Source organism: Clarias gariepinus, chromosome 9 (genome assembly GCF_024256425.1).
Source record: "Clarias gariepinus isolate MV-2021 ecotype Netherlands chromosome 9, CGAR_prim_01v2, whole genome shotgun sequence".
Taxonomy (NCBI): domain Eukaryota; kingdom Metazoa; phylum Chordata; class Actinopteri; order Siluriformes; family Clariidae; genus Clarias; species Clarias gariepinus.
In genome coordinates, this window is record NC_071108.1 from 162,501 (window position 1) to 189,000 (window position 26,500).

The 26,500-nt window shown below is 40.6% G+C and overlaps 2 protein-coding genes across 4 annotated transcripts in view; both read right to left on the minus strand.

Annotated features, from left to right (window-relative positions):
- The window catches only part of erich3 (glutamate-rich 3), a 23,921-nt gene extending 1,196 nt beyond the window's left edge, over positions 1 to 22,725 (minus strand). The window contains exons 1-14 of the mRNA XM_053504810.1: positions 22,637 to 22,725; positions 17,819 to 17,912; positions 17,420 to 17,545; positions 16,878 to 16,949; positions 11,893 to 12,021; positions 8,499 to 8,660; positions 8,112 to 8,306; positions 7,767 to 7,953; positions 6,998 to 7,184; positions 6,493 to 6,677; positions 5,071 to 5,211; positions 4,423 to 4,956; positions 2,044 to 2,175; positions 1 to 1,801 (exon numbers count right to left, since the gene is read on the minus strand). The exon at positions 1 to 1,801 is cut by the window's left edge and continues 1,196 nt beyond it. Of these exons, the coding sequence (XP_053360785.1) occupies positions 1 to 1,801; positions 2,044 to 2,175; positions 4,423 to 4,956; positions 5,071 to 5,211; positions 6,493 to 6,677; positions 6,998 to 7,184; positions 7,767 to 7,953; positions 8,112 to 8,306; positions 8,499 to 8,660; positions 11,893 to 12,021; positions 16,878 to 16,949; positions 17,420 to 17,545; positions 17,819 to 17,912; positions 22,637 to 22,656 (3,965 nt within the window). The 5' untranslated portion in view covers positions 22,657 to 22,725. The remainder of the gene's footprint in view (positions 1,802 to 2,043; positions 2,176 to 4,422; positions 4,957 to 5,070; positions 5,212 to 6,492; positions 6,678 to 6,997; positions 7,185 to 7,766; positions 7,954 to 8,111; positions 8,307 to 8,498; positions 8,661 to 11,892; positions 12,022 to 16,877; positions 16,950 to 17,419; positions 17,546 to 17,818; positions 17,913 to 22,636) is intronic.
- A 567-nt stretch (positions 22,726 to 23,292) lies between these two features.
- LOC128530308 (uncharacterized) lies at positions 23,293 to 25,083 on the minus strand. 3 transcript variants are annotated; one of them, XM_053504174.1, is made up of 3 exons: positions 24,842 to 25,083; positions 24,453 to 24,735; positions 23,293 to 24,359 (listed from the first exon to the last, which is right to left on the minus strand). In XM_053504174.1, exons 1-3 carry the CDS (start codon positions 24,931 to 24,933, stop codon positions 23,715 to 23,717), a joined length of 1,020 nt encoding a protein of 339 aa, XP_053360149.1. In that variant the 5' UTR covers positions 24,934 to 25,083; the 3' UTR covers positions 23,293 to 23,714. The 3 variants fall into 3 exon arrangements, with proteins under 3 accessions (XP_053360149.1, XP_053360148.1, XP_053360150.1); XM_053504173.1 differs by having other exon boundaries at positions 23,293 to 24,735; XM_053504175.1 differs by having other exon boundaries at positions 23,293 to 24,735; positions 24,817 to 25,083.
- Positions 25,084 to 26,500: the final 1,417 nt, after the last annotated feature.

Consider the following 26,500-nt stretch of genomic DNA (forward strand, 5'->3'; position numbering starts at 1 on the left):
TTCACACCAACTACTACTTCTTCTTCTTTTTCCTGTTTTTCTTCTTTATTGGTTATTTCTTGTTGTATTTCTTTTTGGTCCACTTGTTCATTGTCCTCATCCATCTGCTCAGCTTTCACACCTGCTTCTTCATCCATGTCTTGATTGAATTCTTCACTGCTCTTAAAAGGTCCCTTTTCTTCCCCTGGTCCTTCTTTCTTGTCCAGCTCCCCCTGGTCTACAATAATTACTTCTTTTACGTTTTCTGCTATGAGCTCTCCTGATTTTACTTCAGGTCCATCTGTGGTTTCCTGCAGAGTTTTATTAAGACTGGGATCAGAACCATGTATCTGTTCTTTTTGCTCCTCTTGTTGTTCTGTCAGTGGTCTCTGCATCTCTACAGCTTTACCAACAACTTCCTCACATTCACTCATATGCCACTCATTTTCTTCAACTTCATATTCTTTGAAAGATTTGTTTTTCTCCAGCTCTTCCTTGTGTTTATCCTCCTCTGTGTTTTTACCTTCGCTGCCAAGCTCCTGTTTTTCTTGTAGTCCAGCATCATTGTCTGCTATAAATTCTTCTTCCAGTTCTTCACTTTTTCTCACCTCATTCTCTGCTCTTTTATTTGATGTTTGACCCGTTGGAGTAGGTTCATTTCGGTCTGCTACATCCTCAGTCATCCCATGATTGATTTTCTCCTCATCCCTGTTTCCTTCTTCAGTGTTCTTATCCTCCTTAACTTGATCTTGGTCTCTGATTACATCTATTGCATTCCTCATGTATGTCTCATTTCCTTCTTCTTCTTCTATTTGCTCTTTTTCTTCCACAGTCTCAGATAACAACACCCTTTCTCCTGATTTCTTGTCTTCACCTGCTAGATCTTCATCTTTCACCTCATTTAGGACTAGATCTTCCATACTGCCTTCAACATATTTGGCAGTATCAATGTTTGTCTCATCTGAACTATTTCTCAAATTTCCTGATTCTTCTTCAAATGTTTTTGCTTCAACATCACTGATCTCCTCAACAGACAACTCTTCTCCCCCACCCAGCTCTTCTTCATTTACCTTTTCTATCTCAGTATTCTGATTCACATTTCCATGATTCTCAGATGATTCTTTAGTGTTCTCTGTGATCTCCTCCATCACATTGTCCTTATTCTCCACTGGAGTTGCTCTGCTTTCTTCAGCATTTACTGAATTTTCAGTTGGAGCCTCTTTAGGCAGTTCTTTATTTGTTGGCTCTCCATCTAGCAGCTCTTTAACTGGTGGATCTCCATTTGGTACCTCTTTATCTGGTGGTTCTTCATCTGGTGTCTCTCCATCTAGCAGCTCTTCACCTGGTCGAACTCCATCTGGCAGCTCGTCATCTGGTGGATCTCCATCTCGCAGCTCATCACCTGGTGGATCTCCATCTTGCAGCGCTTCATCTAGTGGTTCTTCATCGCGTGGTTCTTCAGTATTTTCAGGATCTACATTTGATTTATTTTGCAGGTTACTGAAATTATCATCCTCTTGTATTTGTCCTTCTTTGTCAGCAGTGTCTTGCCTCACTTCTGTGTTGTGGTCTTTATTCTCAAGGTTCTGCTCATCATCTGCACGTCCATCTTCATTAGCTGTGCTGTAAGTTTTTTCTTCTATTTGGTTGTTTTTTTTTTCTTCCTCCTCTGTTTTTGTCTCAGCTTGTGATGTTTCATGTGCTGCAGTTTCTTCTTTGGGTTCCTCTGTATATTCTTTCTCACTTTCAGCTGCTTGCACAAGTTCAGCTCCATTCTCCTCATCAGGTGTTTGATGGGCCGCGTTGTTTTCAGACTCGGCATCTGAAACAGAGATTAGTGTAATGTTTTTGAAAGGTTTTTGTGTGCAGCAGTGTCATAACAAAATGAACAGAACTCTCTACTAGCAATAATTTAATTTATTATTTATATTAATAAATTAAACAATTGTGAGAAAACATTAGTAATTTAGTAAGAAACATATTTAGTTTGGTGTATTAGGACAACTTTATATACAAACTGTTTAAGTACATCATCACAGCAGCAGACACTCAGAGATGAATCACCTGGACCCGCCCGCTGGGTCTCGACGGACACCAACTCGTCCTCCTCAGTGGTTGTGTCGCTCAGTTCAGGTTCAGAAACACACTGATTCATGTTTAAAATGGCTTCTGCCAACTTCTCCTGCACAGACTTGACTTGGGTTTGATGTTGAGAATAAAAGACGAGTTTGATGAATCACAAAATAAAAATTTAAAGATATAAATATAGAGATAGCTGAAGCACACAGACTACGTATAAACCAAGAAAATGACAATAAATCAAACAGAATTTACAGTCAAAAGTTTGGACATCCCCTCAAATTCCATGATCGTTCCTGATTTTTATGTCTTTCTACCCTGTAATAAATAGCTGAACTTGTTTTGGTGTGTAAACTTTTGACTTGTACTATATATAAAAGTAAATAAAAATTCCGAAAATTCTGAAGCAAACTGTAACCATACATGCAAAGGAAACACAAAACAAGACTGAAATTTTGAAAGTTTATTTTAAACATTTAAAATTGTATCACTCATGCCATGCAGGTATCGAAAATAAAAGATTAAATTCATATAAAGGTGGAACATGTGGGATCAGTTTATAACCGGTTTTATAACCAGGATAATTCTCTATATGAATAATAATAACCATTTAATAAACAGGTGTTGCACCGCGTGAGCAGAACGTTACAGCTGGAGATCCCCGAGACATTTCCTCACCTATTACCAATTACATTTTTAAATATTAGCTATATAATTTTAATATTATTATATTTAAAATATATTCAGTTAAATAGTATATTTAATTTATACACTTTTGATCCCACATTTAACACCTCTGTAATAAATTCAGCACATCCCTTAAGTCTGTTTTTAAGTCTATAAGGCATGTGCTGATAAACAATACACCATGTAGAACACAATAATAAAATAAAACTAACTTTAAATTAGTTTGTGAACATGTTTAAGAAGGATATGTGCAAAAAATAAAAAATCTATGAAGTCATACATGAAAAGTCACTTCACACAAGTTTAGAGTTTAAACAATAGAGCATCTGATAATAGTTATGATAAAGAATGTAATACCAGCACATGCCTGAAATAAACAACAACACAATAAAGAAAATATAATCACACATCAAATGAACACACAAAGCATAGACAAAGATCCTTACAGAAATCAGACAGTATTTTTAGGCTTTAATTACAAAATACACCATATTTATAATCAGAAGGACAATTTACTCTAAAAGACTCTAAAGAGCTCACACTTGTCAATCAGGCTACAGATTAAAGGCTTTTCTACACAACGAGTGAATTAAAGTGTTTTATTTTACTGTTAATTTTAAAATGATCTGTGTTGAAAATCATGAGAATAATTATAACTTTTTAGTCCAAAAATACTGGCACACTGCGCATCTAACCAAAGTGAAACACAAACTCTTGCGCATGCAAATGAAACAAAGAGCAACACAAAGAGCGCAAAAACACCAGGGACTTCCTGTTAAACATCACGTCATAATAAAGTTTCTTCTGAGACACTAACCGCTTGTCACATGTGGTGATAATCTCTCTGATATCAGTACACAGAGTCCTGCACTCTGATTGGTCAGAATTAATTAACTCTTTATAACAGTGTCTCTGACTGTAGTGCAGGGTAATATCAATACGCTCGCTCTGATACGTTTTCCTTTCCATAGCAACAGCTCATTCACATAAACATATTCTTGACATTCTTGGAGTATTTATGAAAGTATCTTCAGTGTCGCACACCCCATCCCTCCGAATTTTACTGTTTTACACGGGGGCGGGGCCTATTCCAGGGGGCATGGAGTACAAGGCGGGGTACCCACTAAACAGGGTGCCAATCCATCGCAGGGCACAAAAGCACACACACACAAACACACACACTAATCTGCATGTTTTTGGACTGTGGGAGAAAACCGGAGTACCCAGAGGAAACCACCAAGCACCGGGAGAACATGCAAACTCTACACACACAGACCCTGAGGCTGGAATTGAACCCAGACCCTGGAGGTGCGAGGTCACAGTTCCTACCCCTACACCACCTTGCTGCTATAATAATAATAATAATAATAATAATTATTATTATTATTATTATTATTATTATTAATAATATTATAATTACATCCAAATAACAGTGGGTTTGAGGTTTTTTCTATTTTTATTCAGTAAAGCTGCTTGTGTTCTTTTCAGAAAGAGAGAAATTCTGTTCCATTGTGAACAGAGAAGAAAACTAATCTGATCTTAAGCAGAATATCAGTAAATACCTGCTAGATCGCCGCTAACGGCTCAGTCAGTGATAAGTTACTAGAATTCAACTGAAACACACACCAGTAAAAGCCACACACTTAGAATGCACAGGTACGCAAGGCTAATACTTACCTTGGGCTCCATCGTCATTTATTTCTTTATTCATTCCCTCTCTGAAGTCCCCTTTGCTTTTCTCAGCTTCTTTATGTTCTTTTTTGGGATCCTCAGCTACTTCAGGTTCCTCTCTGGATTTCTCAGCTATTTTAGGTTCCTCTGCTTCCTCAGTTTCCTTCCTGGGTTCCTTAGCTTCTTCAGGTTCCTCTTTGGGTTCTTCAATTTTTCCAGGTATATTTCTGGGTTTGTCATCTTCACCAGGTGCATTTCCAGGTTCCTTATTTTTTCCAGTTTCTTTTATAGACTTCTCAGCTTCTCTATCATTCCTCTCTGTATATTCTATCTCCTGGTTTTGGGTTTTATCCTCAGTGGGCAGACACACGCTGCTCGTCGGCAGGGCATCCATCTCCTCACCATCTTTTTCAGAGGTTGATGTGGGTGTGTGTCTCTTCGACCTAACTTCCTCTTCTTTCTGTTCTTTATCAAAATCATCTTCTTCACTGCTGGACAAGCTGCTAGTCAGACCAGTGGAGACGGATGATCTCCTCACTTCTGAATGACAGAAAAAGAAATGAAAATAACTTAAAAGATATTCTGAACATGAGACCAACGTTTTAGAATTAGAGTTATAGTTCATTAAATCAATGTAAAAAAAAAAAAACTGACGGTTTTTGATTGAATCCTTAAGGTTATTTCCATCCGTTCTTCTCTCATTCTCCTCCTCTCTGTTAAATGATGTTTCATTTCCCTTGTCCACTCCATCATCCATGGGACCTTCATCATCAGCCTCAAAGTCTTCCTCATAACCTGAAGTACAACACACACACACACACACAGAAATATTGATGTAAACTGTATCTGTAAGCAATAAATCACTTCAGATTTAAAAGGTAAGACTTAAAGCATGGCGTGTAGTAAGAAGGAAATGGAGTCGTGTTGAGTCTCTTAAGGACTTTATCACTACAGAGTTTAGGGCCATTGGAAATTTTTTTTTTTAGGCTTTTTCATATCAGGGCCTCGGGATTGTTCCAAAAACACTGAACCCCAAAATCTGGTTCATTCTGATCAGTGAGAACACAATCGTTTCATGCTCAGAAACAGTCCCAGTTGAAGACGTGGTCTCAGGTACAGTATGGCGTACTCAGGCACGGATCGAATCAGATATGGAAGCCAATCGTTCCTAATCAAGGAAGTAAGTCGTTGTTTAGACATAAAACAAAGCGTGAAATGTTGACTTCATTGTTGTTTTTCTCTTGTGTTCATAAATCAAGTACTGCCACCTGCTTTATCAGAGAGTGTAAATACGCATGTGTACCCGAGTCCGGGGAGCAAAGAGCAAGCAGGGGAGTGGGGAGGGTGAGCAAATAAAAAAAAAACTCTCAGCTCAGTTCGGGGCTGGGATCAGAGGCCGGTAGGAAATAGTGATGAACACTGGAGAAGGTTGAATGGAACTGTTACTGCAGTTCACCTCACCACTGCATTGAAAACAAACTCTTGTCCTGATGGCGTCCATCCTGTGCATTGGCATGCAGTGTGCTGTGAATAGGTAGATTATGTGCTCATGCTCTGAGCATGTTTTGCATACCTGAGTGTTTCTATGAGGGCTTTACATCTGAGTGCTCTCTACAGCTCATTTTTAGGTGACAATTCCCCTGATCTCTTTCAGCCATAAGGTATTATGATCAAACATGACGCAAGTGCCAAAGATAAGTACAAGATGTTTAAGAAAAATTCAGCACAAAAAATGCAGTCGTAACAAAGCAGACCTGTGTACCTGCCTGTGTACCACACATCCACTCGGCCAATCAGGAGACAGCTGCACAATGTATAAAGACACACTGACACGGGTGAAGTGGTTCAGATAATGTTTACATTAAACATCAACGGAAGTCAAATGTGGCTTTGGCATGTGGAGAACCCATTAAACCCAGACAGATAAAGATTCACGAAAGACCAGAAAATGTTTGTCTAATTTTCGTCACTCTGATGTTTGATGTCATTATTAACTGGATATTTTTTTTTTTTCAGAAAGGCTGTTATCAGTGATAAAATATGAGCCTTATGAGGTTTATAAGTTCACTAAAGTACCGTTTTTGTGTTTCCTTTCCTGATTGGAATGCCTCTTGGGATCAGTGAGATGTGATTGGCTGGATTCAAACTGTAAAGGTTTTTCCTTTTCGTCCTCTTTTTCCCAAGGTTTGGAGACAAGCAGATTGTTTCTGATCCTGTTCGGTGGAGCTGGTTTTTTATCCAGGCCCATCGCTATGATGCACCTGGAGACAATATTAGTTTATTTATTGGTGTGATTTACATAAACATGGGGGTGTGGCTTACCTGATAGACAAGGTATGATTTACCTGTAGTGTGGGACAGGGAGAGGGCTTATCTGTACTGTGGTATAATAAACATGTGAAGCGACAGAGTAGACATGGCAGGTTGTACATGTGTATGGTAATTTAACTGTAGCTTTAAATGCTGGGGTTCGAACTTATGACCATCTGATCAATAGTCCAACATCTTAGTGACTGAGCAGCCACTGCCTAGTAATAACAGGGGGAGGGGTTTACTTACATGTCATAAGGGAGGGCTTTACCTGTAACAAGGGGTGGCTCCTTCAACCCCAGAGAAGCCAAAGTGAGCATGGCGTCCTCCAAGCCGTGAGTTCTTCCTGTGTTTGAACTCGCAACAGGAGCTGAGACGCTCCACCTGCAGCCCATTCAGGTAGAAGGTCAGACTGAAGGGGAAACCCCGGTGACGCCGAGACGTGAACTGAAATGACTCTGAAACACACACACGTACACTGAAGACTGATACCGGGACAGGAAGTGTGTGGAATAAAATACATGTTACTGGAGTTGAGCCGTAAACACAGAGTGTACATGATCGCTAGGGTTACAGTTTCCTACAGTCTACCTGAGGCTTTATTAACGAACTGGACTCCATATTAACTTAAACACATCTCCTGTTATACTGAACTTCCAGCCTCCTAACACACAGTATGAGTGCAGATCAATCCCTGCTATCCGTTATCACCCAGATGAGGATGGGTTCCCTGTTGAGTCTGGTTCCTCTCAAGGTTTCTTCCTATTACCATCTCAGGGAGTTTTTCCCTCAGCACCGTCACCCTCGGCTTGTTCATCAGGGACGATCTGATCATTCTGATTCACACACACTCACATCTCATACAAACTTAAATAATTCTTTTGATTGTGTAAAGCTGCTTTGCGACAATAACAATTGTTAAAAGCGCAAAACAAATTAAATTAAATTGAATTAAATTGAACTACAACACACTGAGTACACGTGAGTGTCATGTGTGAGTACAGGTGTGACAGAAGTGTGTGTTTAGAGAAGAGACTCACCTCCTTCTTTAAGTCTTCCTTTATAAACACAGAGGTTCTCGCCACCACAGTGCTGCTGGAAAACCTTCACTTCATCCTTCAGCTCCATCAGGTCATTAGACAGGTGCACACTCTTCCCAAAGTACACCATCTTCACCCACACTGCGGTCTGAGACCACTGAGACCACGCCCGCTGAACAGCACCCTCCTGCTAGGGAAGGCGGTTAGGATAGTCCCACTTACAAACAGACAAATCACATAATTTAAAATAAATTTAATAAAATAAAATAAAATAAAACCATTCAGTCTCTTGAAGCTCAGAGTCACGTCCGCGTCCAAAAACAGGCATGTAGCTAAGACACTGACCTTAGAGATGGGCGCATCACTGGGGGCCGTCGTGGGCCGTAACCTTCGCCCCCGCAGGGTCCTATTTTGCACTTTATCCCTCCTCTTGAGCGGGGGTACGGGGGTCACAAAGTTATTAATGACAGGAAGTCGATACGGAGACACAGAGCTGGAGAAATCTGTTAGTGTCAAGTGTCTCATCACATCTCCATCCAGCTGCAACAAGAAATACAACACCAACATTAACAGCACTCTGTGTGTGTGTGTGTGTGTGTGTGTGTGTGTATCTAACAGCTTCACCTCTACCTGTTATAAAGCTCTGACACTGGAGACTCCTTCCATAAAGATTAAATAAGTATCTTAGTACAAAACATTAAACCTTCACAAGTAACAGCAGGTTTTTCTCACCACACTGCAGATCTGCTGTTTCCCGTCATTAGTTGAGACATAGTCCTGATAACGAGACGAGTTTCTCTTGGTTGATGTCGAAGTGCTGTTACTGTTCAGAGGCTTCAGACGGAGCGGCCGCTGGGTTTTCTCTGGAGCCGTGTTCGGCCTGGACGAATCCAACTACACACCACAATTACACACACTTACACAGTCACAGCAATGACAAAGGCAAAAACATACTGTACAGCACAGTACTTTACACATGAAGTAAAATTAGAGACTCATTTTCAAAATGACACTGAAATTATTCATTATCAGCTAAAACTCACTGAGTGTTAAACTGGAAAAAAGAGTTTTAGAAAAAATAAAACTAACTCAAACTCAGATCTCTGAAAATTAAAGAGCTCATTAAGCCTCGAGATCAAAGCACACTTATACATCTCATACACGAGAGAAAAATAAAGGCTACACACACTCGTCAGCCCTCACCGTGCAGAGCACGTGTTTTTGAGACTGTGTCTGTTCCCAGAGCTAAGCAAAAATGTAGAAAGACTCAGAAAGTCTGTTTTAGTAATTTAATTAACATGAAGACTACAAACTCAGATCATACTGAATACACAGCCGGCACCTCAGATCTGAAGCTAGGACTGTTAAATATTAGATCTCTCACATCTAAAGCAGTTATAGTTAATGAAATTATCACGGATCAGGAGTTTGATATACTCTATTTAACAGAAACCTGGATTAAACATGACGAGTATGTGGCTCTAAATGAAGCTAGTCCTCCTGGATACAGCTACATACACCAGCCTCGGTTAACTGGTAGAGGAGGAGGCGTCGCAATTATTCACAATGATAATCTGTCCATCGTACAAAAACATGGACACAAATTTAATTCATTTGAAATTTTCTATAGTAACATAACAAGTGTAGCTACAAATAATAAGTCAGCTCAGTCGATCATCCCGCTAATCATCATTTACAGACCTCCAGGGCCGTACTCCGAATTTCTTAGTGAATTTGCAGATTTCCTCTCAAACCTAGTCGTTTCTGTAGACAAAGTGTTAATTGCTGGAGATTTTAATTTTCATTTTGAGAATCCAGAAGACCCTTTGAGAACAGCATTTAAGTCCATACTGGACTCAGTAGGAGTAAATCAGTGTGTAGTAGGACCCACTCATAAAGCAGGTCACATTTTAGATTTAATAATATTATTCGGATCAGCTTTTGACACCACTGATCACGCTATTCTTCTTCACAGATTAGAAAATGTAGTAGGAATTAAGGGTACAGGCCTCTCCTGGCTAAGATCCTATCTGACCCATCGTTATCAGTATGTAGACTTAAATAGTGATTATTCTGCATGTTCTCTAGTGGAGTTTGGCGTTCTGCAGGGCTCAGTTTTAGGTCCACTGCTTTTTTCCCTTTACATGCTTCCTCTGGGCAACATAATCCGTAAGCAGGGTATTAGTTTTCATTGTTATGCTGACGACACACAGTCATATGTCTCAGCAAAACCTGATGAGAAAAAACAGCTTACTAAAGTTGAGCAATGTGTGCAGGACATAAGAAATTGGATGCTAATTAACTTTCTTTTGCTTAATCCGGATAAGACAGAAGTTCTAGTCATAGGACTGCATACAGCTAGGAGTAATATTTTAGATCACACCGTAACTTTAGATGGCCTTTCTGTTTCATCAAGTGCAACAGTGAAAGACCTTGGTGTGAGAGATAGATTCAAGCCTTTTATTTAAAGCTCATGTAGATAATATTACCAGGATAGCATTCTTTCACCTCAGAAATATTGCCAAGATAAGAAATATATTGTCGCTAAACGATGCAGAAAAACTAGTTCATGCTTTTATCACATCTAGGTTGGACTATTGTAATGCCTTACTGTCTGGTTGTTCAGCTAGATGCATAAATAAGCTTCAGCTAGTCCAGAATGCAGCAGCATATGATTTTCGCATTAATTTTTAAAATACTACTCTTGACATATAAAGCATTAAATGGTCTCGCGCCGCAGTACCTGAGCGAACTGCTAGTGTCTTACGAACCGCCACGCCTACTTCGATCAAAGGATGCAGGCTGCCTGTCAGTACCGCGTATTATGAAAAATACAGCTGGGGGCAGAGCTTTTTCTTACAAAGCCCCAAAATTACGGAATAGTCTTCCAAATAGTGTTTGGGACTCAGACACAGTCTCAGTGTTTAAGTCCAGGCTAAAAACCTATTTATTTAATCAAGCATTTTTATAAATAGATTAGCCTTAGGTAAAGGAGCAGATCTGGGGGACTCATGGACGTAGAGTATTATGGTGAACTGGTATGTTTAGATGCTGTCTTTCCCACTCTCATTAATCACTCAGGTTTGTTGATGGTGAGTTAATTGTTTGCTTTACATCTCAGGAAGCCCTCATGTCTGTGTTTCCTTCTGGCTCTCCCCTTTTAGTTATGCTGTTATAGTTAGTCCTTCTGGAGTCTCTGCTTGCATTCTACACTACATATACATTCACATTATACATCTCTCCTCTTTTGCTCTCCCCTCTTCTGTTCTCTCTCTCTTCTCCCTATCTCCCCCTCTCTCTCTTCCCTCTCTCTGTCGAGCTACACATGTCGTTCCTGAGCTGCCAGTGATCCAGACTCTCTCTGCCCTCCGGACCTGTCTGACCCATCCTGGTGCCCTGCTTCTGGTTGGAGATCTCGTTGCATGGATGCCCTATGTGTCTCTTTGGAATGCGTCTGGTGTCTGGGGATGGTTTCACTTTACCATAAAGACGGTTTTGGCCTCGACTGGTGTTGACCTCAGAGAAAGACTTGACTTGGCTGCGGTTGCTCTATAGTTCAAGATTGTAATTGTCTCCAATAACTACCTGGACTTCATATTTACATCAATTAACATCAACCGTTATAGCTGAACTGCCTGCCACCTAACTTGTTGTTGTTGTAGTCTTTCGGCTGCTCCCGACAAGGGGTTGCCCCAGCAGAATGTCCAGTCTGCATAACAACTTGGCACAGCTTTTTTGCCGGATGCCCTTCCTGACGCAACCCTCCCATTTTATCCAGGCTTGGGACCGGCACTGTATCCTAACACAGTATAAATGCAGATCAATTCCTGCTTTCTGTTTCAACCAGATGAGAATGGGTTCCCTGTTGAATCTGGTTTCTCTCAAGGTTTCTTCCTATTACCATCTCAGGAAGTTTTTCCTTGCCACTGTCGCCCGCGGCGTGCTCACCTGGGTTTATCTGCTCATCTTGATTTATGCACACATATTACAAACAGACTTAAATAATTATTTTGATTGTGTAAAGCTCCTTTGCGACAATTACAATTGTTAAAAGTGCTATATAAATAAAATTAAAAGGCTTGCATGTGTGTGTGTGTGTGTGTGTGTGTGTGTGTGTTCTGCGTACAGAGTCGGTGGAGTCAGATGGCTCTCTTTCTGGTCCAGAATGCCGAGCTTGTAAATTCCTGAGGCGAGTCGGTGGGCGTGGAGAGAGTAAGATAAGCGAATCATCCTCGTACCTGTTGCAGCGCTCCACCTGTCCGTCAGCACGAATAGAATGTGGGTTATACACTCACCTAAAGGATTATTAGGAACACCATACTAATACAGTGTTTGACCCCCTTTCGCCTTCAGAACTGCCTTAATTCTACATGGCATTGATTTAACAAGGTGCTGAAAGCATTCTTTAGAAATGTTGGCCCATATTGATAGGATGGCATCTTGCAGTTCAAATTAAAATTTTATTTGTCACATACACAGTCATACACAGTACAATATGCAGTGAAATGCTTTAGACAACTGCCCGTGACCTTAAAATAAAAGACTATGAAATAAAAAAATAAATATGTAAAGGAAAACCGAAGGTAAATTTAACTAAGAAAGAATACTCCTTAAAGAGTTAAAATAAAATAACAACATAACTGTACAGTACAAAATTGAGTATAAATAGAAATGTCACAAATTTAAAGTGTTTAAAAGATTTAAAGTGACTGTGCATCCGGGAAACAGAATGTCCAGGGGGTGTGCAAATATACTTGAAGTAACATATTTAAAGTGACTTGTGATAATTTAACTTAACTAATGTCCACAAATGTGTAGTTGTGCAGTGGCCACTAGTGTAAGTGAATGTCCAGAATGTCCATATGTGTACAAAGAGTACAGCAGGGGGCTCAGAACACAACCCTGGGGGGCTCCAGTGCTGAGAGTGATGGAGGCTGAGACATGTCTGCCCATCCTTACTGTCTGTGGTCTGCCAGTTGAAAAATTGGAGATCCACTGGCACAGAGATGAGCTGAGTCCCAGGTGCTCCAGCTTGGTGGTGAGTGTGGAGGGAATTATGGTATTAAATGCTGAGCTGTAGTTGATGAAGAGCATTTTAACATAATTCCCCCTTCTAGTGTCCAAGTACATAAGTGATGTGTGGAGGAGATAAGAGATGGCATCATCAGTAGAACGGTTTGGATGGTAAGCGAACTGTAGAGGGTCCAGTGTGTCTGGTAGAGATGAAATGATGAAGTCCTTGACCAGGCGTTCAAAGCACTTCATCACTATTAAGGTGAGGGCTACAGGGCGATGGTCATTGAGAGAAGCAGGATGTGGTTTCTTCGGAACAGGAACAATGATGGACTCTTTGAAGCATGTGGGGATCGCCGACTAAGATAAAGAGATGTTGAATATCTCAGTAAACACAGGTGCTACCTGGTCTGCGCAGGCTCTGAGAATACGAGCTAAGATGCCGTCTGGTCCTGCTAACTCTCTCTTGAACTCTCTTAACGGTTCTCCTCACGTCATGCTCGGAAATGATGAACGCATTTCCTGGTGTTCACTCTCTTTAAGGTTCTCCTCACGTCATGCTCGGAGATGATGAACGCGTTTCCGGTGCTGGCAGTCTCTTCCTGTCTGCAGCCGTTAGCGCCGCTAGCATTAGCATCGCTAGCGTCTTTAGCTGCAGCCTCGAAGCGAGCATAGAAAGTGTTTAGCTCGTCTGCCAGAGTCACGTCCACGTTCGTCATACCGGTTGTTGGCGTTTTATAGTCCGTAATAGTCCTTAATCCCTGCCACAGGCTCCTAGAGTCACTCTGTTGGAGCAGTGACTCTAGTTTTCTAGCTTTCGGACGTTGTATGACACACCCTTGTACGGGCCCATGTCCTCCGACGCAAGTCCCGTGTTATAGGCAGCGGTGCGAGATCTCTGAGCGTCTCGGATGGTTTTATCCACCCACAGCATCTGGTTGGGAAACATTCTGATAGTCTTTTTCTCCACTGTATCATCCGCTAGTTTCCCAATGAATCCCACAACCGCTTCCGTAAACACGCTGACGGCATCATCGGAGCTGTTTCTGAACATGTCCCAGTCTGCGTCATTGAGTGCGTCCTGTAACACGGCCACCGATTGGTCCGTCCAATCGACCTCCCTCTGAACCGGAACTTCCTGTTTCAGTCTTTGTTTGTATTTTAGCATGAGGAAGATGGCGGCGTGGTCGGATTTACCAAACGGAGGGCGAGATTGTGCCTTGTAGCCGTCGTTGACTGTAGTGTAACAGTCACTACAGTCGTTCAAGTTGATGGAGATTTGTGGGATGCACATCCAGGGCACGAAGTTACCGTTCCACCACGGGTTGAGATTTGGTGACTGTGGGGGCCATTTTAGTACAGTGAACTCATTGTCATGTTCAAGAAACCAATTTGAAATTATTCGAGCTTTGTGACATGGTGCATTATCCTGCTGGAAGTACCCATCAGAGGATGGGTTCATGGTGGTCATAAAGGGATGGACATGGTCAGAAACAATGCTCAGGTAGCCCGTGGCAGTTAACGATGCCCAATTGGCACTAAGGGGCCTAAAGTGTGCCAAGAAAACATCCCCCACACCATTACATCACCACCAGCAGCCTGCACAGTGGTAACAAGGCATGATGGATCCATGTTCTCATTCTGTTTACGCCAACTCCTGACTCTACCATTTGAATGTCTCAACAGAAATCGAGACTCATCAGACCAGGCAACATTTTTCCAGTCTTCAACTGTCCAATTTTGGTGAGCTTGTGCAAATTGTAGCCTCTTTTTCCTATTTGAAGTGGAGATAAGTGGTACCTGGTGGGGCCTTCTGCTGTTGTAGCCCATCCGCCTCAAGGTTGTGTGTATTGTGGCTTCACAAATGCTTTGCTGCATACCTCGGTTGTAACGAGTGGTTATTTCAGTCAAAGTTGCTCTTCTATCAGCTTGAATCAGTCGGCCCATTCTTCTCTGACCTCAAACATCAACAAGGCATTTTCGCCCACAGGACTGCCACATACTGGATGTTTTTCCCTTTTCACACCATTCTTTGTAAACCCTAAAAATGGTTGTGCGTGAAAATCCCAGTAACTGAGCAGATTTTGAAATACTCAAACCGGCCCGTCTGGCACCAACCAGTTCAGGAGATTGTCTTGACCAGGACCACACCCCTAAATGCATTGAAGCAACTGCCATGTGATTAGTTGATTAGTTAATTGCATTAATGAGAAATTGAACAGGTGTTCCTAATAATCCTTAAGGTGAGTGTATATTTAATTATAGATTATAACCACAACACACTCGGGTTCATACCGTCATCAGCTGATCATTCAGATTTTTACACATTTTTTTACATTTTATACACATTTCTATAATTTTCTTTTGCTTCTGTAAAGCTGCTTTGGTTACGGAGCCCCTAAAGGGACATGGGTGGGAAAAAAAAGAAAACTTTGGAGAAAAAAAAATTCCACCGTGGCCAAAAACATGTTCGCGAGATCTTGCAAAACTTGACTCTTCAGCGTTGCCGATTTAGTCCAGCAGGTGGCAGAAATGCTCCCTAAAGCTTGATCCTTGGCCGTGTAATATCGATCCAGTCCAACGAGGGTCAGTAATGCGCCTAAAGACTGACTGCCAACCGCTAAAAAAAATAAAATAAGAAGAAGAAGATGCACACGGAAAAGATAACACTCGGCCAATGTTAAACAGGTGAACTCAGTTAGCTGGATTTGATTGTTGTGGATTTGTCCTGATCTTGGATTGTTATGCTCTTCGATGCGCTTCTAGTATTTGTTGTCATAGCAACATATCCGTAAGCTTGATCCTGCTCGAGAGCAGCTTTATTTCATGTAAACAAGATTTAGCCTTCGCTCCTGGCAGGCTAGGATCGGTTGAAATGGCGAGGTCACATCTGATTGGTTAAAGAGCACGACTGACTTACGTAGGAAAAGAAAAGTATATGCTCCCTGCCATACACCCCCCCCCCCTCTCCCACCCACACCCATAATCGCTATCAAATATTATATATGAACATAAATTCATAGGTTTATTGTTATCAAATATGATATTACTATTATAATAAACCCTCGGCACGAGACAGCCGTCGAGACCAATAATACAAATTCATGTATAATGTTTATTTTATAACACATTTATTTTTCAGGGGTTTGTCATAAAAATATGCAAATAAATATTTATATATATCAAAAATAAATATTTTATAATGATAAATTGGACGAAACTAATTTTATTATAAAATAAACAATATAAAAGTATACATAATATTTTTTTTTTTTCTTATACAACATATTTATTTTCATATTGCTTATTTTATTTTATTTTATTGTCTCATGTAATTTGTAATTTGTAAACCATTAACCTATGAATTTATGTTCTAATATAATATTTGATAGCGATTAAGTAGGGGGGGCAATCCATGGCAGGGGGGCATTTCAGCGCATAACACGTTATGACACGTTACAAAAAAAAAATTGAGCCGCTCTTTTTCCATTTCGTCAACCAATCAGAGGGCTTGTGATCAGTGTTTCTACTGTCGATGCATATCGCCTTTTAAACCAACGCACGGGCGCGCAATAATTCTAGACAACTCAATCCAGATATACTAATCATCAACAACAGCTCAAAGAACTGAATTAGCCGGATCGTAATTAGCACAATGATCTCATCTTAGAGGTGTTAGTTTATCTCGGATGTGTCAAGCGACATACGAAGAACGGACCCCTGGAGGGTGGAATGACCCCAAAGTGGAATTATAAATAGCTGAGGTCTACATTCAGCTTGGCCTAAAATATAAAGACATATTCAGTATGTACTTGGAGCTTGCCCTTTCTGTATTCTGGCCATTTTTTTTTTTTTTTTTTTGCCAAAGTGAAATTTTTTTTCCCTCCAAAGTTAATTTTCTTTCACACGTGTCCCTTTAGGGGATCCGTAGCTTTGCAACAATGACTGCTTTTAAAAAAATGCTTTACAAATTAAAAAAATTACATCATATTACTGCAAAATGAAAGAATTAAAAGTGGATAATTCCTCATCTGATCGTGTTCAGTGAGCAGTTTGCTTGATTCCTTTGACCCTTTTGGACACACACACGTTACACACCTTGACTTTATTCACGCGCTCTCTCCTCACACACTCCTCCAGGTTCCTCCGGATCTCACTGTGATGCAGACGCTGATCACAAGAAGAAGAACTTTTTATTTACTGAATTATTTAATACACTATTATATCTAATCCAAGGGTTACATCCTAATAAATGTACACACACAAACACACACGTGTTACTGACACAAGGCCAGTATAAACGACTCAGAGCAGAGGGTTTAACAGAGAAACATTATTATGGCTTGTGCTATGATTATTATTATTATTAACTGTAATAATGTTTGATGCTATGACTGCTTACCACATGGACATGTTCAGTTATGAAGTTTTATGACTGTTATAATGCGTAATGCGTTGTCATGATGCAGAACAATATAACAAATAAATATAAAATATAAATCTCATGTGAAGTTATATGGTCTGAAGTGCTTTTGCTGACTTTTTTTTATGAGCCCTCACGACCCCTTAACCCCCTTTGTCCCCCTCATCCAAATCCGAACCCCACCCCCCCCCCCAAACCCCCGGGTGTGTCCTCTCACCTCCATGTCCAGCACCTTGTGGAATATGGCCTGAGCGAGACATTCCCGTACGTGTCTCTGTTGATCTTTGTGTATGATCCTGTACCTGAACTCCTTTTCTGACACAATACGTCCACTCCTGCTGATCTGACACACACACACACACACACACACACAGATCACTGTAAGTGACAGTATGCGAGTCATGTTGATGGTCCAGTGTAGTGATTATGTTTTTATGGAGTGGTGACGTTTCACAGTGTTGTCGTTACACTTTGATGTTTTAACACAGTAACTGCATTTTCTCTGAGTGTTGAGTTTTTGGTTGTGGTGCAGTTTATAAATGGGGTAAAACTAGTTGCTGTTTTATCACAATAATAACTTTTTTCCACAGTGATGATGTTCTGATGTGATGCGTACCAGGCCGACTCTCTGAAGATGTCTCCGTATTCGCGCATTGTTAAAATAGCCAGTCAGGTGTTTGTCTGTCAGACTGTTATACGCTCCAATAAGCCTAATAACACACACACACACACACACACACACACAGAATATTTTTTTACATTTTAAATCTATGAGTTCTTGTCTCTGTAACACAATACAGGAGGATCTACAACAGTTTCATTTAAAAAGTGGTCTGATGGTTGTTTGTTTTAGCTGGTACTTGATGGTAACATCTCCATGGATACACAACCAAATTCCCCAAACTGGGTTTAGTCAGCATCATTAAGCTGTTGTTAAATGTTTTTCTGCTGGGGGCGCTGTGGTAAACTAACTCTCATGCTTTTGCTTTTATTTCTAGAGAAGCTTTAGCATGCTGTAGGGCGTGTCCTGCTCCGGCCTCAGCAGGGGTGATCATGTGACCCTCAGGTGAGCCCTGAGCATGTGTGTCAGGTGTAGAATTGTTCCCGGTTCTAATGTTCAGCAGCTTTTCTCCTCCTGGGCTTTTTGTCCGACAGCGTTTTGATTTCCGGACTCGAGGTGTGTGTAGCGGTCCGTTGGCGAGCGGATCAGTTACAGGAGTCTGATTACAGACGGACGAGACATTTTTGTTTGGGGGGGGAAGGGGGGGGGGTAATCAGGTGTTCTATTGGTTTAAATCCAGGATCTCTATGAGACTCATGTCAAGGGCTATGTATACACTGTTGCTATGTAACAAGTTTCTATATGTTAACAGTGCAGTAAGTGATTATATTATAATAACGAATAAGTAATCTCTGCTCTTAGTCCACTAGATATCAGTTCTTTGTTCGTGCTGGTAAAAGACAACCTCTTCACACGCAGTCCTGGCTCGGTAAACATCAGTGTTCCACCTGAACCTCCAGCCAGTTAGCACTAGGCAGAGGAGCCTGTTTTCACATGCAGAATGGGGGGACGGAAGGGCAAGGGGAAGGGTGATGTGGGAAAATGTTCCTAGGAAGGGCCAGTGGGAGCGAGAGAATCCCCAGCAGAGAGCGACATTATGTGTTAGCTTCTGCAAAATGCGTAATGTAAATGTCTCCAAATTGAAAAAAAAAGGCTAAGAAACAGATAAACAGGCGAAGATCAGAGAACAACAAATGAGGAAAAAGGTTATTAAGGCATGATTTGGCTTACCATAGGTCTCAGTCGTTATTAGTTTTCCTAAGTACAATGTAAGCTGTTGTTAGTCCACAGCAGACCCTCCCATCCGCACTCAGCTTGGCACACGTTTTACACTGGATGCCCTTCCAGACGAAACCCTCCCATTTTATCTAGGCTTGGGACGGTGCACACAGGGGTACTAACACAACCCCAATTTAAATCATCCAGTGGCTGGGAATCGACCCCGAACCTTCTGCATGGCAGGTACTTGGTACTCCTGAGTGGGCGTTGGTGGCTCAGTGTTAAGTGTTGGAATGCGTTTGTAGATTTTGGTACTCGTGGTACTTTGGTAGTACCAAAATCTACAACCCTTGTTTTGAACACAAACGCATTCCAAAGTTCAGCTGAGACTCACGTAAAGCTCCTGCAGTCCCATTGAGACACATAAAATCGGGATTCATTTAAAGTTATGCCGCATTTAGTACAAATTTAACTGTTTTCCTCCCAGAAATATCCAGAGTGTAAAGGGTTAAACAGTGTGTCCAAGCTTCATTTAGTGTAGTATCACAGTAGAGTTCCGCACTTAGAGAAGATTTAATACTGAAACACATTACCTGAGTCACTACAGACTTAAACATGCTCCACAGGTTACATGAGGGTTACACACACACACACACACACATGCACACACTAGTGATGCGTGGGTCGGGTATTTTTCCAACCCGCGGGTCCCTCTTTTATGAAATTATTCGGCCCACCCCAGCCCGCCCCGCACCACTATATCTATCTTTACAACCCGCCCCACCCTGCACCCGCGACCATTAAATAGACATACTAGGCATTGTAATTCAAATGAAAACAGCCTTTATTTCAGCCTAAAAGTGCTTGGAAACATCGTCCTGTAAACTGGCAACAACATATGATTACGAATATGAACGATAAATCAGGTCATATTAATAACAAGATAATGATACACATTTTAAACATTAACAAAGCAGAGTTTGTAATCTAGACTAAATCATTTTTTATTTTAGATTTGTATAGGCTACAGTCTACGCTAAATAACCACTGACTTTTTTTTCAATTATCACACGGAAATGTTCATTAAGTGTTTTTACGTTACGCAAATAAAGTGACAATTTCTTTACCCGACCCAACCTGACCCGCGGGTTACCAGACGACTCGCATATCACTAACACACAAACATAGGGTGGACTCTAAAAGGTGTGTCTCAGTTTTGTCTGTAAATATAATAATAAGATTTAAACACACTGTGGAGAGCCTGAAGACTAAATGTAATGCATCAGGGTCATGAAAAAAAAAACTATAGAAATATTATATAGGGGAAGTTTGGACTAAAAAAAAGGAAACGGCTCATTAACTGGCAGAGGTAGAGAATCACACACACACACACACACACACACACAACTGGAGCATAAGGGTGATCAGTACTGGGGATTCTTCAGGTTTAAACAATAATATAATAATACTCTAATACACAAATACTCTAATACATTAATACACTAATACTCTAATACATTAATACTCTAATACACTGATATTTTTAATATATTAATACTCTAATACACTGATACTCTCTTCTTTTTTGTCTTTGGGCTGTTCCCTTTCAGGGGTCGCCACAGCGAATCATTTGCCTCCATCCAACCCTATCCTCTGCATCCTCTTCTCTCACACCAACTAACTTCATGTCCTCTCTCACTGCATCCATAAATCTCCTCTTTGGTCTTCCTCTAGACCTCCTGCCTGGCAGTTCCAACCTCAGCATCCTTCTACCGATATATTCACCATCTCTCCTCTGAACATGTCCAAACCACCTCAATCTGGCCTCTCTGACTTTATCTCCAAAACATCTAACGTGGGTTGTCCCTCTGATAAACTCATTCTTGATCCTATCCATCCTTGTCACTCCCAAAGAGAACCTCAACATCTTCAGCTCTGCTACCTCCAACTCTGCCTCCTGTCTTTTCTTCAGCGCCACTGTCTCTAAGCCGTAGAGCATCGCTGGTCTCACCACTGTCCTGTACACCTTTCCTTTCATTCTCGCTGATACTCTTTTATCGCACAACACACCTGACACTTTTCTCCACCCATTCCAACCTGCCTGTACTCGCCTCTTCACCTCCTTTGAACACTCCATTTTTCTGGACCGTTGACCCTAAGTACTTAAAATCCTGCACCTTCTTTACCTCTGCTCCCTGTATCCTCACCGTTCCTCTTGGGTTCCTCTCATTTACACACATGTATTCTGTCTTGCTGTGGCTAACCTTCATTCCTCTGCTTTCCAGAGCATACCTCCACCTCTCCAAATTTTCCTCCACCTGTTCCCTGATCTCGCTACAAAGCACAATATCCTCTGCAAACATCATAGGGGACTCCTGTCTTACCTCATCTGTCCTCCTGTCCATCACCAGAGCAAACAAAAAGGGGCTTAGAGCCGATCCTTGGTGCAGACCCACCTCCACCTTGAACTCTTCTGTCACACCTACAGCACATCTCACCCCTGTCTTACAGCTCTCATACATGTCCTGCACCACTCTAACATACTTCTCTGCCACACTGATACTCTAATACACTGATACTCTAATACATTAATACTCTAATACACTGATACTGTAATACGCTAATACTCTAATACATTAATACTCTAATACACATACTCTATTACTCTAATACATTAATACTCTAATACACTGATACTCTAATACGCTAATACACTAATACTCTAATACATTAATACTCTAATACACATACTCTGATACTCTAATACACTGATACTCTAATACACTGACACTCTGATACTCTAATACATTAATACTCTAATACACTGATACTCTAATACACTAATACTCTAATACACTGATACTCTAATAAACTCTATGAGGTTTACTCCCAATATATTATACCCCGATACATTAATACTCTAATACATTAATATTCTAATACACTGATACTCTAATACGTTAATACTCTAATACATTAATACTTTAATACGCTGATACTCTAATATATCAATACTCTAATACAAGGGTACCCTAATACATTAATATTCTAATACACTGATACTCTAATACGTTAATACTCTAACACACTACTGCCCCGAGGCTCCAGGAACACTAACACCTAATGGGACACAGTGACTGAGACAGCACTGTTTTACTTTATTTTTTTTGAGACTCAATAGAATTTTTTTTTGTTATTATTATTATTCCAGTCTGTGATGTTTCCTCACTCTGTGTGTGTGTGTGTGTGTGTGTGTGTTTGTTTCTGAGGTGATCTGATCTAAACCAACAGATAACCGGATCAGGAGACTAAAGCTTTAACCCTACAGTTTGCTCTTTAACACACACACACACACACACACACACACTCGACTAAAACTCTCTGAACTGTTTGTCCATCTCCAGAGTAACATCGTTCTCACACACACACACACAACGCAAACTCACACTCTCTCACACACACTTTCTCTCTCTCACACACACTTTCTCTCACACACACACACTTTCTCTCACACACACACACACTCTCTCTCACACACACACACACTCTCTCTCACACACGCATCCTGGGTTATTAACGCTATTATCTCCTAAATGACTTTAATCTCACACACACACACACACACACACACACACACACACACACAGTACTCACCCCGGGTGTAAGTGGCTCATGGTGTTTATCAGAGCTGCAGATTCTCCTCAACGCCGTGAAAACACACTCACACTCACACACACTATAAACACACACACTATAAACACTCTCTCTCTCTCTCCTGCTGTAACACACGGCCTGAGCGCGCGCTACACTGATAACAAGCCGCGTTGCCATGGAGACCCACGTGACCGCACTGCTCTCCTGCTCTTTATTTATTTATTTCACTCAGAGCTGCTTTATAATCACACACATGCCTTCTACCACACACACACACACCAGCTCAAATGTCTTAACAAAAACACACTCATAAGCAGCGCAAGACCATTTAATGCTTTATATGTCAACAGTAATATTTTGAAGTCGATGTAAAATTTCAGTTGCAGTGAAGATAAGATAGGTGTGATGTTCTCGTATCTTCTGGTTCTAGTGAGGACTCTCGCTGCTGCTTTCTGGACTAGCTAAAGGTTATTTATGCACCTAGCTGAACAACCAGACAGTAAGGCATTACAATAGTCCAACCTAGAGGTGATAAAAGCATGAACTAGTTTTTTTGCATCGTTTAGTGACAATATATTTCTTATCCTGGCAATATTTCTGAGTTAAAGCCTGACTATACTACACCACACTGTTTTTTACAGTTTTTTCTGATTGCTTAAGCACATTTTTTGTAACTATTGGCTATTTTTGCAAAACTCTACACACAAATAAGAAAACCTTTCACCCAATTATCAAAACATTTTAGTTCTCTTGCAAAAGAGTATACATCTTGTTTAACTCTACAAACCTTTGTAAAAATGGTATTTTTGTACCAAACAGTTAACACTAACCATCATATTTATAAGCACACAAAGTGCCAACTACACACTGATGGTATAAATAAAAAACACATCTGGCTTTTGCTTTCTCTGTGCACAAGGTAGGTGAATTTGAAGTAATACTTTTGACATAATTTTGTCATACAAACACACAAGGATTCAAATTTTACTTACTGTAAGTATGAATGTTTATTCATACATATCAAAACGAAGCACAAAAAAACATACAATTTCACTGAAAGAGAGAGAGAGAAAAAATATCAATCATGTCGTCTTTCTGGGTCCGGCCACAGAATTTCATCGACATCACAAGCAATGTCTTCTTGTCCAAGGCACCGTGGAAAATATCTTCTTGAGTGCCGTATCCAGGCCTGACATGATGCCTGGTCAATATCCTCACATGCCTCTTCCATTGCCTGTAAAAGAGCCATGCGCTGATGGGGATGACGGTCATAGACCTTCCAGCGCCAGGCAGAGAAGAATTCTTCGATTGGATTCAGGAATGGAGAATATGGGGGGAGGTTTAGTACAGTAAAGAGTTGGTGATCTGTGAACCAGTTGCGGACCAAAGCAGCCCTATGGAAGCTAACATTGTCCCATATGATAACATATCTCATCTGCTCTGCTCTCTGAACATTAGTGAGTGTATGATATAGGGTATCCAGGAATGTAATAATGTGTGCAGTGTTATATGGGCCCAGGATTGCATGATGGTGCACAACACCATTTTGACTCATAGCTGCACACATAGTTATATTACCACCACGCTGTCCTGGCACATTGATTATAGCACGTTGTCCAATAAGGTTCCTGCCACGTCTCCTTGTTTTAGTTAGGTTAAAACCTGCCTCATCTACATAAATCAGTTCATGACCCATGGCATCTGCCTCTAGCTCCATCACTCTCTGGAAAAGACAAAACAAATGCAGCACAGCAGGTTCATACACAGCACTACAGGATGGACTTCCACATTCAGTACCAATGATATTATAGCTTACCTGAACATATTCATATCGCAGTTGTTTTATGCGCTCACTGTTTCTTTCAAAAGGGACTCTGTAAATTTGTTTCATTCTTATTCTATTTCGTGCCAGTACACGAGATAATGCAGAGATGCTCACGTAGTTTATGTTTTGGAATGTGATGGTATCCTCTATTATGCGCTGCTGTATTTCTCGCAGCCTAATGGAATTATTGGCCAACACCATATTGACTATATGAGTCTCTTGTTCTTCAGTGAACATTCTTTGTCTGCCCCCAGATGCTGGATTTCTAGCAACTCTGTAAAGTAACAAATTCAGTTTTTACATGTCAAGTACTGTATTGTTTTTCATTAGGGTATGGTGCTACTAGAAAACTTACTGTAGTATGAAGTAACTGTACTAACCGATTCTCATTTCGAAATGTCCTTATGATACTTGCTACAGTGTAGCGGCTGAGGTTAGGCTGAACCCGTTGGCCAGCTTCCCTTAGGGTCATTCCATGGTTGATTACATGGTCTACTATTGTTGCTCTGATGTCATCAGGAATTCTGATTCTTCTTATCCTTCCTCCTTCCTCTTCACCTCCTTGTCCTCTTCCTCTAAATTCACCTCCTAGTCTTTGTCCTCCTCCTCTTCCACCTGCTCCTTCACGTCCTCTTCCTCTTCCTCTTTCTCGCCCTCCTCTAATTCTCACTCTTCTCAGTCTGCCCTCCATTGTTCTCCACATTGAAAGCTTACCTGTGGCTTATTTATAGTGCTCAAGCTGATTGCAAAGTGAACTAATTATATAAAACTGTTTTCACATGTGCAGTGTGGTCAAACAGTTACACAAAAAGTGTAAAAAATGTCCATAAATGTGTATAGTTTTACTAGGAGTGTTCTGATAATTTGGAAATTGTGTGTAAAGTACTGAGTTGTGTTTACAGTTCTGCAAAAGGAGTGCTGTGGATTAGATTGTATTTATACATTTGCAAATTTGGTGTTATAAAAGTGCAAACTGTGTGCAAAGCAGTGTTTGTGCTTTTAATTTTGCAAACTCAGTGAATAGTTTTTCTACAACTATTAATAATTTTAGAAATTGTGCTACAGGAATCATTATTACTGTTTAAGCAATCAGAAAAAACTGTAAATAGTTACCTGTCACGCTTTGTCCAATAATAGAGAAGAATAAACCACGGCGGTGGACAGACCTGTAAAGCTCACAAGTTTTCCTATACAATAAATTTACACACACTTTCTATTTCATTATTTTTTATTTAGTGATTGATTTTCTACTGAATTCTAGTGAAATATTGTTCTATTTTAAAACAATATTTTTTTTTCAAATATATAAAATAAGACATATGGCATCAGTTAGCTTTGTAGCTAAGCGTTAGCCGTAAACAGAACGATGCAGACGGTTCAGAGGCGATTCAGAAGGACTTAGAAGTGATTGGTGCAGAGACGGCGTGTTGTTTAAGACGCCATAACGTTATCAGATGTGTGTTCTTACTGAAAGTGCTTCTGTGACTGGGTGTGAATGTGGGTTTAGTCAGACAGCTGCTCTCTCCTCAGTACTGCGGACCGTACAGACCTACTCTCACCCATGATTACACCGTACTGTCTCCCCCAAAAAAGGTTGACATTTCAGCAGGGTCACATTGTCCTGCATCAAGCCAAGAAAACAACTAATGAGCTGCTGAAATTGGATTAAAGAACCTCATTAAAACCTGGAAGGATCGGACTAAACGGCAAGAAAATCATTAATGAGGGTGAGATTACACTGGGTGAAGTTACATTGTACAAATTAAATAGTAAAATAATTGAACATAAGAGCATTTCCTCACACAGTGTCACGTGAACTACTGTACTACACCATACTAAACCACACAATACTATATAATTCAATATTATACTAAACCATACATTACTAGGCAATACTATTCTACAGCATACTTAACACTTATACACAGCACAAAACACTACACATTAACTTAGTTTTTATTGGTGTAGTGCTTCTAACAACGGATGTAACTATGAGGCGCCGTATAGGGCTTAAATCAAACTTTACTCATGCACACACA